Genomic DNA, 12,503 nt, shown 5'->3' with positions numbered 1-12,503 from the left:
GTCGGCACATAAGGACGCTGTCATAGCCTGGCAACCACGTTGATTATATGTGAATCGCATCATTGGCTGGACTATGGGATAAGGCGGCATCGTTCTAATCCCATACGGGAGCAGCCAGTCACTTACTGACTAACACTGCAAAACAGAATTGTTAAAGTTTTAATTTTAATTTCAATTCAGGTTAGAATTTTTTGTGCGCAGCGCAGATTTTCTGTGCGCAGAGACTGTGCCAGCAATGCGCAATTGCGCGCGCGCGCGCAGCTTAGAGGGAACATTGATTTGAAGTCATCTGCAGTTAACATTTAATTCTTTCAAGTTATCAGTTTTATGACTGACAAGTTTAACTAGAATGTTTTCCACCCACACCCGTGAATCTGACTACGTTTGGTGCGTAAATCATTCTCGATGAGTTCTTGAGCTACAGGCAGTCTGCGTTTATTAAACTACAGAAAGGTCCAATTTTATGCCAGTTTGAAAGAAACTGAAACAAGAAAACTGTTTAGCGCTAACTCGTGACTTCTCGCAGCTTACTGTTCACAGAACGTTCCCCACTGCGATGATGCAAAGTGGCATGTTGCAGCCTTGGCATCAGCCAATAATCTGTCTTGAACGTTTTCCATCACGTCAGAGTCATTGCTCTACATATGATCAGTGAAACGTCTCATTCTTAATCCGCTGCATAACCTAGATCAAAGCATAACTCTGCACGCTGTATGGCTGGCTGCAGCACTGAACCTTGAGTAATCAGGACTTATAGTGCATCACTATTACTGGACTAATGCTGACTCAGTCAGATCAGGGTCACCTCAGATACTGGTCCAGAGGGACTGGGAGAAGGCTAACTAAAGACGTCATCAAGGTGGCAGGACCGAACGTGATCGGCTTCTTCTCTGACACAACCAGTCATTATTACCTAAGAAGGGATCTAAATCTCATTAACATCATGAGAACAATGCAGTGTTTTACATACTTACTGTAAATATCAATTAAGAACAAAGTTTAATTTCCTGAAGCCACAAAGATTTTGTGTTTATTAAATATTCGGACTATAATCACATCAGAATATAAACAACACTTGGAGCTGGTTGGATAAAAATATATGATGATGAAATAAACAAGTTAGGTCGTCATACATATCATTTTTGCAGTACAGCAGACAGTTTTATGCATATGTAGCTCCTCCTAGTGGCTACAGAGGCTATTAAAGTTTTTCAGGCTTGAACTTGCACGTGTGCTTGTGTGCACCAATTCTCGGCATAAAAATAAAGCACTCTGAATCTGACAGTAAATAAAAAATATTTATTTAACAAGCATTGGATTAAAACTAATTGCTAATATGATTTAAATAAAGTCAAATACAGAGAGGCAAAGTGTTGTTCGGATGCTTCAAATGTGCAAATGCTGCAAAGACACAATGCAAACCAATCAAACGCCAAACAGCACGTGACAACAATTCAGACATCCCTCAAGTTTAAAGCATTGCTCCTCTTGTCAGCTCATGATGCTGTGCACATTATAACTATTACTTGCAAACATCCACTAGAAAGGGACAAAAACTCATCACACCTTCAAAAAGCTGCAGTTCCAGACCCTGAAAGCTCGAGCTATTTATTTCTTCACTGGACTAGTTTGTTTTATGTTTATTCACAGTAACGATGGTCTTTCATGTAGAGAATCGTTGGACTGTGTTATGATGCAATGTTATGCTTTATAAGCAGACCACTGGCTGGACTGCAGTCTGTGCACAACTTTAACTGTTGGAAACTAAAGTTGTGGCAGCTTTTTATCTGAGTGAGACCTCAATAATCAGACCTCACTGAATTCTCCAAATACTAAGGAAATGTGCTTTAATACTTCATCACCTCCTTTAACAGAAGACACACTTTATTAAAAGAAATAATACCTTCCAACAACTCATATGACCCACATAAGAAAATCTTGCGCTGAGTATGAGTAGACAGCAGAGAGAATAACATTTCCTATTACAAATATTTGGTAATAAAGTGCTATTTTCACTGGATTGTCTTTGGTCAGCCTGCACGACCAGCAAAGAAATCTAAGAGGACCTGTTTGTAGTCCAGGTTCATGATTCTGTAGTTTTGCAACAGAACGCCCCCATCAGTAACATCTGAACTGGACCAACAAACAAGGTTCTAACAGAAAAAGAACATTTCACACTGTGACTTTCATGAACTACTTCCTTAAGAAAAAAAACAAACATGTCAAGATCTAAAAGGGTCCGACTGGCATCTGTTCTCTGCACACTGTGGAGCCTCAGAGGAAGCTGTAACCTTAGATAACTTAAAAACACTCGAAGTTTGGAGAAAGACTTCCTGACTCAACTCTTTTACAATGAGTTGCTTTCATTTTCAAATGAAGTAGTTTGATAATCCTAATAAGCTTCTGCAAATGTAAGTGTTTGTGTTTTTTCTTTCATGGTTGAGATTTCTTGACATCCTGACAGATCTGCACTGTCTAAATGAAATAAAGGCCAAAGCAGGTCTGAACAGATTCCAGTAAAAATCAAAGAGTATTTTTATTCTGAATATTTATGATTTCCAGCAACCTGCCAGATGGCGACTCTTCCCCCCTTGCTTTTTAGAAGCAAATATTAGTGCAACATAACAATGACCACCAAAGACCCAAAGTCTTATCTGTTAACGTCTGCCAGCTTTCTAAAATGAGACATATACTGTGGCCCCCACAGGATGAAGGAGGGGTGAAAATGTGGAGGTACACTGTGTGCTGTAAAACCTCAGCCTGTGAAGGGTTTCTGGCAGCACTGCGGTCAATGCCACTGGCTGCGACGGTCACGTCTTTTTTAAGAGTCTGATCTCCATCTTCAGGTAAGTTTTAAGGTTCTCATCGAGGACGTTCTCCTCAATAGCAGCGAGCGCCCGCTCGCTTCCATCGTTGTAGTACTCCAGCAGCTGCTCTGCGTGTTCGATCCACACGCAGTTATGACAGCCACTCATGCAGCAGTGCGTAGGAGGCGGCGGGGGACCCTGGGCGGGGGTCCAAGTGGAGATGGAGTCACGCTTTTGCTCTGTGTCGGCGGGCTCAGAACAGTCCGTCAGAACAGGAGGAGCAGCAGGCGAATCTGGTCCTGCAGGGAGGTGGTGAACAATCCCGCTGTGAAGATGACTCGTCCATAACTGCTGAGGACAGTGAGAGGACCAGTGAAAATCATGTGAAACATGGTGAGGACACATCAATCTGTCTTTACATTTTAGTCTCTTAAATACTAATGATAATAATAATAATAATAATACTATAAATATTAAGTATTAATAATCTCTTCATATTTCAGGTGTGTGTATGTAAAGATACTTAAATTAGAAATAGGGTTATAAAAGCCCCATCGTCCATTTTCTATAAGACACTGTAAAGATTTTAGTGAAACTGTGCATGGTGGTGGATTCAGTAAGTTAAAATCAAGCTATTCTGTGTACATGTACAGTAAGTACACTTTCATATATGAGTATAATTACTGAAGAAAGGGAAAAAAGCCTGACGATGCAAGCAGGACCAAACATTTGTTCCCGGGGCTGTAACTTCTTGATCCTAGTATGGTCTCAATAATAATGCAATAATATAATAATAATAATAATAATAATAATAATAATAATAAGGATGATGATAATAATAATAGTAGACTGAATTCTCAAGGCTCTCCATTTCCTATCTGCTCTTTACAGGGTTCAAAGGTTTGATCCTGGTCTGTAAATCCCTCCAGCCTCTCTGAATTCCTCTCTCCAGCCTCCCTCCAGTTTGTGTCGCTTATCTCGGTTCGGCAGTCTAAGGAGAGCTCCCTTTCTCAAGTAACGTCCTTCAGCTCTCCTGGGAGGGACACCGGGGCTTTCCCAACCCAAACGAGTGACCGTGTAAAGTTACTCCAGTGTTAAAAACACAACGGACATCATCAGCTGTTAAACGAACCGTTAGCTTAGCCACCAACCTTTCGTAATGACGCCGACGACCTCACGGCTTTAACACCCGCACACAGCATCGCAGAGTCGGGCAGGACGGGCGGTTATGCGTCTGTGTGGTTCATTTTCTAGAGTGAATGTTTAATTAAGCTGTTCCTTCCTGGAGTTTACAACTTCCACCATGTTAGCTGCTGTGACAGCTAAAGCTGCATTGCTTCCCATTTTTCAACTCTGACCTTTTGAGGCTGGTTGTAAACAACAGCGGTGATTGGCCAATATAAAGCATATCACCCAATTAAATGGGGGCTTTGTAAAATTTAAACCAATTGAAAGCATTGATTAGGTTTTTGGGCGGGACATAAAAATATTTCCCTCATCTGGCCAGCAGGTGTCAGTATTCTACAATACAAACAAAGCAGAAACGGCAGTAAAGCCAGACAAATATTAAAGACACACATTAAAAGTCAAAAATAATATTTGTCTTCACTAGACGGAATGATTACTATTAATACTACAGTATTCATTTTATAGTTATAGTGTTTGATCACTTACCGCACTAGAAATGCCATATTTGCCTTGAGAGTGTTGATGGAGAAGTATAAAGAAGGTCAGGAGCTTCACTGCATTTTGGTGAATCAGAGAAAGCCGTGGTACAGCAACTCAAGAGTGGCAGAAAAGTATGTGAGGGTGGGGCAGGACATATAGAGGGACAGTGGTAAGATGTGTGGTAGGAATGACAGATGGGTTCAAGGTGGGGGTGAGATTACATCAGTGATTGGCTATGAGTCTCTTCTTGTTTGCATTGGTGACAGGTTGAGAAATGACATCAGGCAGGAATTTCCGTGGACTGTGATACTTGTAGATGACACTGTGATCTATAGTGAGAGAAGGGACCAGGTGGAAGAGAGCCTGAAGAGGTGGAGGTATACTTTGAAAAGAGAAGCCAGAATACATATGTGTGAATGAGAAGGAGACAGGTGGAAGTGGATGAGTGAACAGTGTGCAAGAGAGGTGAAGAAGACAGTACAGGCAGGATGGAGTGATTGAGTTATGACAGAACAATAGCAACAAAAGTGAAAGTGAAGGTTTACAAGATAGTAGTGAGGCTTGCTATGGTGTACGGTTTGTGGCACTGACCAAACAACAGCTGGGGGCAGCAGAGCTGAAGATGACCAGAATGGATAAGATTAGACATGGATACATCAAAGGGACAGGTCAGGTTGAGCAGTTTGGAAACAAAGCTAGAGAGGCGAGGCTGAGATGGTCGACATCAGCAGAGGAGGGATAGTGGATACACATAGCGTTTCCTTTTTGGATGAATAAAGTTCTTATCTTGGTGAAATTCTGAATGCTGCAGAACATAATTATTTTTAATATATATATTTATCCTTAGTGGTGGAACATTATTATGGACATGCACTGAAATAAAACTAGTAAAAGTTACTGTCTTCAACAGCTACAGTGGTGAAATCACACACATTAATGTCACATATATTAAAATAATCAGTCACAGAGGAGCTTGTTTCTGCGATGAGTACTTCAGGTATACTTACCTTTATTTAAAAAACAAATCAGCTGTTTCTGACAGTAAGAAGAGATTAGATTTAGATTAGGTTTAGAAGTAGTCACTGTAACACTGGTTCATCTTTACTGGCTTTTACTGCCGTGCACCACTTTTACATACAAAGGTAAACACACTGAACCAACTGACCAGAAAGCATGTGGCCAATCAGGCCAGACAGCTTCTATTCAATGCACTGTGCACTTTACCCACACACAGTTATCTCTTTCCTTCTATGGATTAAGAGCGGGCCCATTTAAACAAACAAAGGAGGGGGAGATTTTCCATTTAACTTCACTTCTCCGTTTGGCCTTGTGTTTTAGTGGAGTTTAAGATCAAGGATCAGGAGGTTGAGATCCTCAGGCTAAAAACAGAAATTTGATTAAGAAGAAACTCCTAAAAATAAGAAGTGTGTAACTGGAAACTGGAGTCTAAAAATTTTTGCCTCAGTTGCTCCTGAGACAGACAAAATGATCTCAGTAGCTGGCCGTCTGTTAACTGCTAGGCTATACTGGAAGACATAAAACAATGCAGTATCCAAAATCTCTCCAGGGGATTCATGTGTAGATAAAAAGATTTTCATTTATGTTTAAATGGATAAACATGAGATTTTTCTTGATGTAAAACCCTTTTTGGGACCGTGTAGTGGGACCTCTAGTCCTCTGAAATGTATCCTTACATTTTGCATTATGTCACAGCTGTTGGTGATTTGTCTGGTATTTGATTCAGACTGATTGTATATTTTTCATTCTGAATGAAGTGGAGATGATCCACACTGATTTGTTTTTAACAAAATGCTTTAAGAATAAAGTCAAATGATCCTTTTACTTGAAGACAGGAGCAAAGTGTCTCGGTTGTCTTAAGAGCTTGAAAAAAGAGAACACCTGGACTCGGTGGTCCTGAGGGGTCGCTGACCTACTGCTGATCACATGACTCATATGAGCCAAGGTGTAAAAAAGGGATGGGTTATTTTCATCACAGGGGGTTAAGGGTGAAACCACCGTGGGACTTTACCACACCCTATCATGTGACCTATTGGCTCATCTGGGGCAAGGTGACCCTCAGGACAACCTTCAAAGGGGACAACCCTCACTAGGGGACTACCTGGGACTCTCCACCTTTTGTTTTGAATTGAACTGTGGATGCGAGGCAAAACATCTTTACAAGCTCAACGAAGTCCAGTTGCTTTCTTTTCTCAAGCTCTTAAGACTTCCATGACCTGGATGACTGAGAATCTACACAGACTAAGCACCTCGGTTGCTTTCCAGGGCGATATTTTGAAATCTCTGTTTGTCAAACACTTCATTCAGCTCTCTTACAGCCTTTGTGCTGTGCTCTGCCCTTTTGTGTCACACCTTTGTAGCATTAGCTCATTTGTCATTCCAGTATTTATTCCACCTGAGCAGCACTCTGCAAATATCAAGCTTTTAAACTGTTTTTGTGTTTTCCAGCACAATTCTTCTGTAAGATTTTCCTGTTTGTTGCTCATTTTTAGTTCCTGTTAGATTTTCTCATGCGTGGAAGTGACCCGTTTATGGACACTGCCCTTCGCCTGCCTCTTGTTTGGATTATTGGCCTTACTGACTGACTTTTTTTGTTACTGTACTAAAAGGCTCAAATGCTTTCTCCACAAAGTATTTTCAGTGACCCAGATTTAGGTGAATTATGGCTCAGTGGCCTGAAAGAGCTTTACAGCCACAGTAAAGCAGATTTGGTCGGTGAAACGTCTCCACACGTGAAGACAAACCTTCTGATGTCGTTGTTCTCTGCATGGCTGTGGTTTAACTGTTTGATCAGTTCCCTGATGCATGGAGGACATGTCTGTGTGTGTGTGTAGTGTGAGTGAGGTCCCCACAGACGTCAGTGTTTGCAGTCCACATCCATGGTAACGTGTGTGGAAACACAGCAGCTGCTCAGCCTGGCATGAGATACCAGGTGTGTGGTGGGGCATGTTATCTCAGCAGAAGTCCCCTCTGTGACTTATCCTGAGGAGAGGCTCAATGGTTCAGTTTTAGCATAACGGTTTTATGGTTTTCATAAAAAGAGTCCACCCCACAAAGGTTTTGTTATCAGGAAGTGTGCCCGACAGTTTGTGATCTTCCCAAAATAAAAGAAGATACTAATTAATGCAGTCACATCATAATGCACATAGAAATATGCCTTTTACATTACACGGGGTCATCTGATCAGCTGCTACTGTAATATAGAAATGCAGAAAGATAAGCAAAGAGGCAAAAACGATCACAAAGACAGTGACACACGTGATTACCACAGTGATACACAACAACCAAAAAGAGACAAATGAAACACCAAGACACAAAAAAGTAACAGCGACGGTTACTATGGCCACAGTGGCATAAAAGGTGACAAAAAGTGTAAAACAATCACAAAAAGACCCCAAATGACCACAAACAAACACAATCTCAAAAGAATGACAGACACAGTTCCCACAGTGATATAAAAACACAAGTAAAACACTCAAACTGTTGAAATTGAAACTATCAGACTCACCATAGTGACACAAAGTAACCACAAAGAAACAAAACAATCCCTTAATGACAACATATATAAAAATAGAGGTTACAAATTAATGATACAAAACAAACAAAGAGACACAATCACCAAGACATGGAAAACAACTGAAAATAGATCCAGTCACCAGTCAATTACAGGGCCAGTGCACAGAGTCAGACACCCACACATCCACACCCACAGCTGTATTAGCATCACCGTTTAAACGTGCATGTCTTTGGACTGTGGGGTGAAACAGGGGGACACACACAGGTTGCTAATCACTACACGTGCTGCCACAAAACTAAACACAAAAGCCTTTTAAACTGTGTTGACTGAATGCAGTCTGTGCACAGGAGTATACACACATGATAACAAATACTAATAAATATTACACAAAATGTTGCTTTTACATGAACTTAAACAAAAGTTTGATTCATTTGTGGAATGCAAAGTCATGGTTAAGATGATCAGGGAGCTTTGAGAACCTTTCAAGTATGCCAGGCATTTGAGTGCAGTGGAGGCCATGGGGTCGGTTTTCTCCAAGAGCTCCACCAGCTTCTTTCCTCAGGAGCAGCCTCACCCCTATTTTTGATTTAGGAAAAGTTTCACATGGCCCCAAAGTGCAGTCTCAGCACTCCTCTGGGCTTCCTGGGAATTCCCTGAGGTGCTGCAAAGATGAGTCTTGAGTTATTTTACTACAACAAAGTTTCTCTGTGTGTAGGACGTTTTCATTAGCAGGGATTCGATGTTTAATATCCAAACAGAAACAAAATATGCGTTCAGTTTTTGGATTAGGGGCCCAAAGGACCAAAAAACAAACCAGCAGTAAAACTGGTGTGCACATTTTTTGTTTGGGTTTATTTTATTGGGAGTTTCTTAATTTAACAGCTGACAAGTGTTCAGTGAAATTAAATAGGGTTAAAGGATAAAAGCCTCAAACTTTAGACATCGTTTTGACTTTTTAGAAACTGCTTTGACACAAACAACACGCAGCTTTGCAGTGGCTGCAGGCTTTCTGCAGGATTAGCTTTATCACAGATAATCCCAGTGAAAGCCTGGGTGCACAAAAGGTCTGGGAGTATTTCTAACAACTTGTTGCACATTCACCCGCGCGGTGGGAAATATTTTCCAGGCACACAACAACAACGATAAAAGTGCGAGAAATGTGATAAGACATAAAACAACCACAGACTAACTTCTAAGTGATAGCAAGGAGACGTAAAATAGCCATAAAAAAGCACAAAAACCCACAAAGAAGAATAAAATCAGCACAAGTTGAGTCTCAGAACAAGAACTAAGAGACTCAAAACGAAGGTAAAGGGATCAAAACAAGCACATGTCTTGAGTTTATGAACTTTTAGTTTGGTTTTCTGTAATTATCTTCTGGTATCTTCTTAGATTACGCTGTCTTTAGCTCCATGTTTTCCCTTTCCTCCATTCCTGGTCATAGTTTTTGATATATTTATCTTTATGTATTTTTCTTTTTGTTTACGGTTCACTTCCATTCTCCCATGCCAGCTCCTTTGTTTTGGGTTCTTTTGTGTCTGTTTTCCTGTTGAGTTATCACGTTTCACTTCCTGTATTATTTTGTCAGTTGTCTTTTGTGCCTTGTGTTTGGTTTTCTTCGGCGTCTCTGTTGTTCCCCACAGCTGCGATCACTTTCTTTTGTAGCTCCGTGTGAATAACAAGCTTAAGTTTTCCCATTTCTTTGCCAGTGCATTAGTTAACACTGCCTGTAATGTTTCTGGTTGTTCTGTGTTCCTGCTTCTATGGTTCCTCCTGGATTTTGTCATCTGCTGGATTCTGGATTCTGAAACTCAGACTGGCAGCAAAGTGTTGATTATCATTTCTGTCATGCTGTCTGACCTCAGATATGAGGCATGCATATTTTCCTCTCCTACGGGTTGGTGGTGCAAAATAGGTTTATTTGGTAATGCACCTCTAATAGGGCAGCACTGCATGACTGAGGAAACAGTTTCTTGCTGCTGGTGTGTTAACAGTCTGGGCAAACAGGGAAGAGTGGCACTGATAACTCCCGCTGTTTTGTGAGTCCGCGACGATGAGCTCAGTCTAACAGGTAGCATGGAGGTGTTTTGGTGCTCAGGTGTCCTTCCTCAAGGTCCTGATGGCTGACTCACAGCACCAGCTTTGTCCTGAGCGCACAAAGACCACACTGTTCACTCACTCGTGGAGCCGCTGCTTCCATAAAATCACAAGGAAGTGAACAGTGAATGGCCAGAAGTGGCAGAAAAATATTTGTGTGTGCGAGTCAGTTTACCAGGAAAACAAATAAAGTGTTGAATTGCATTTAAGCATATTTTTGAATAAGAAATCAGTGTAAATTATTTCTGTTGGTGATGGAAAAAACTACATCACAGCACAAACTGGTTGTTGACCTAATCCGATTACATCATCTTTATTGCACATTATCTTTCATTTATGACAAAACTATCTGAAAATGTCTGATAATCAGGATCCAGAATGGAAGTGTACAAATTGCAGTCATGACTACTAACATGTAACAGGCAGTTTAGGGTCATCTGTTATCTGAAATGTAAGCAAGGCTTGGTTTGCAGCACACAGTCCAGTCCAGTGTCTTTTCTTGGGTAGCTTGTATCCATGGCAACATTATTGTTTCTAAGTTATTTTAGAGGTTACTTCTGTGCAGATCAGAAAAGCATGTAAGCTTAACATTTTCCCAAATATTAGAGTTTCAAAGACCTAAACTAGCGTTGACAAGTCCATCCATCCTCCTGCTGCTCTTCATCCCATGAGGGCAACAGGGCAGAGACATCATTTCTCCAGTGCCTTGTGGATCTACCCTGGGCACTCCTTGCAGTAGAACATGCCTGAAACACCTCATCTATCAGGTGTCTGTGTGTTATGTTAGGCAGTAACTTAAAAAAGGTGATCTATGGAAAATATGATTGTAAAAACTGTCTTTGAAATCTGTAAATCAGCTGAAACAATCACATTTGCTTATATTGTTTATCCCCTCACACCACACAAACACACACCACACTGCACTTATGTTGTCTGAACTTTGTAGCACAATGAGGGGTTTTTCCCTCAGAGGACGAGGCAGTAACAAAGTAAACAAGAGCGAGGCGGCGGAGGAAGTGTCTAATTAAGCCCAAATGAGGAAGGAGCTCCTCCAGGTGAAAAGAGCTTTTCAGAAATGCAGTCAGAAGATAAACCTCAAGCATAATGAGCTGTTTTTGCTGCTACAGTTTCAGCAGGTGCACATCAGCTGCATCAACCCGGGTGATCGTATAATTTCATTATTGAAAACTTTGAACATGTGCAGTGCATACATGAGGAAGAGGAGTTTATATGTGTGGTAGAGGGTTGTGCACACTGTGTGTTACAATATAACAAGTGCTTTTTCCAAAAAGAGTCAGCTGCCGTGGTCACATTAATTTTATTACACTGCTGTGCTTTAAAGTGTGTTTACTGTATGCTTTTTGGACAATTGCAGCAGCTAAAAGTTAAAAAAAACCCCAAACCTTATTAATCTTATTCTGGGCCTTTGTGTAGCCCTTTCATTCATCCCCTGTATCCAACTTTAGATTTTGGCTTTTGGCTCATACTCTGACCTCAATATTTTAAACTTTGACCATTTGTAGCAGTTATGCCACTGTAAAACAAATGTATACGTAATCCTTTTAAAGCTTTCGGTATTTTACAATCTATTTCTTTTAAGAGAATATAAGACTGGTGTGTTCTGTGAAAGCCAATAGAGCCACATTAGTGGTGTGAGTTAATTTTTCTATTATGAGCAATCAAATGTTATCAGAAATCACTGTTTTGGTGCATTGACCCTTTAAGTTAGATTTCCTATAAATCACAGTCAAAATCCATTAGTAAAACAAGAAATTAACATCAGGACATGACATCATGTCCTGGTCCAGAGCATCACACAGTCAGTTCAGTGCCAGTCTGATCAGGGAAATCCAGAATCCTGCCTTTTATGAATTAGTTAGAAGAAGAATTTTACTCATTATGACCTCCAATTTTTTGTTTTTTTATTGTTCTATTTTTCTATCGTGTTATTGTAACATTTGTAACCAGGGTTATACATGTTTAATATGAACATACACCACTGTAGCACAATATAAATGCTAAAAAAGCTTCTTTGAAAAGTCTGTAGTTTTCTTTCCCAGGTGAACTTAAATAGTGTCGATGCTCATTCTTTGAATCTGACAGATTGGACTGAACTTCCAACCAGACTGTGGTATAACTCTGTGTTTTCACCTCAGGTGCGCCAGCTGGTAAATCATTCGCTGCCGCTGAGGTCACATGAAGGTCAGTGATGGTTGAGCAAAAGCAAACTGAATTCTTTTAGTGTTTGTCAGGGAAGCACAGGAACACTGACCAACCAGGTGCCTTAAATATTAACACTTGGGCCACCAGCACAGTTCACTGTCGCTAAAGGAGACGGCTATTAGCTCTGCACGTTTCAGCTGGTAGAGATGCCTTTCTTGATGCAACTATCTCGA

General features: G+C 40.7%; 1 protein-coding gene across 2 annotated transcripts; it reads right to left on the bottom strand.

Moving 5' to 3' along the window:
- Nucleotides 1–1,284: 1,284 nt before the first annotated feature.
- oxld1 (oxidoreductase-like domain containing 1) lies at nucleotides 1,285–4,208 on the bottom strand. Of its 2 annotated transcripts, none has more exons than XM_085467009.1 (2): nucleotides 3,959–4,208; nucleotides 1,285–3,158 (listed from the first exon to the last, which is right to left on the bottom strand). In XM_085467009.1, exons 1-2 carry the CDS (start codon nucleotides 4,007–4,009, stop codon nucleotides 2,811–2,813), a joined length of 399 nt encoding a protein of 132 aa, XP_085323135.1. In that variant the 5' UTR covers nucleotides 4,010–4,208; the 3' UTR covers nucleotides 1,285–2,810. The 2 variants fall into 2 exon arrangements, with proteins under 2 accessions (XP_085323135.1, XP_085323136.1); XM_085467010.1 differs by having other exon boundaries at nucleotides 1,285–3,155; nucleotides 3,959–4,207.
- Between the last annotated feature and the right edge of the window lie 8,295 nt (nucleotides 4,209–12,503).

This window comes from Copadichromis virginalis, linkage group LG8 (genome assembly GCF_057382275.1).
Source record: "Copadichromis virginalis isolate Kocher_CV1m ecotype Utaka linkage group LG8, C_Virginalis_male_GT1.1, whole genome shotgun sequence".
NCBI classification, from domain to species: Eukaryota; Metazoa; Chordata; class Actinopteri; order Cichliformes; family Cichlidae; genus Copadichromis; species Copadichromis virginalis.
The sequence above is the reverse complement of the archived record's forward strand: the minus strand, read 5'-3'. Positions and strand labels throughout refer to the sequence as shown.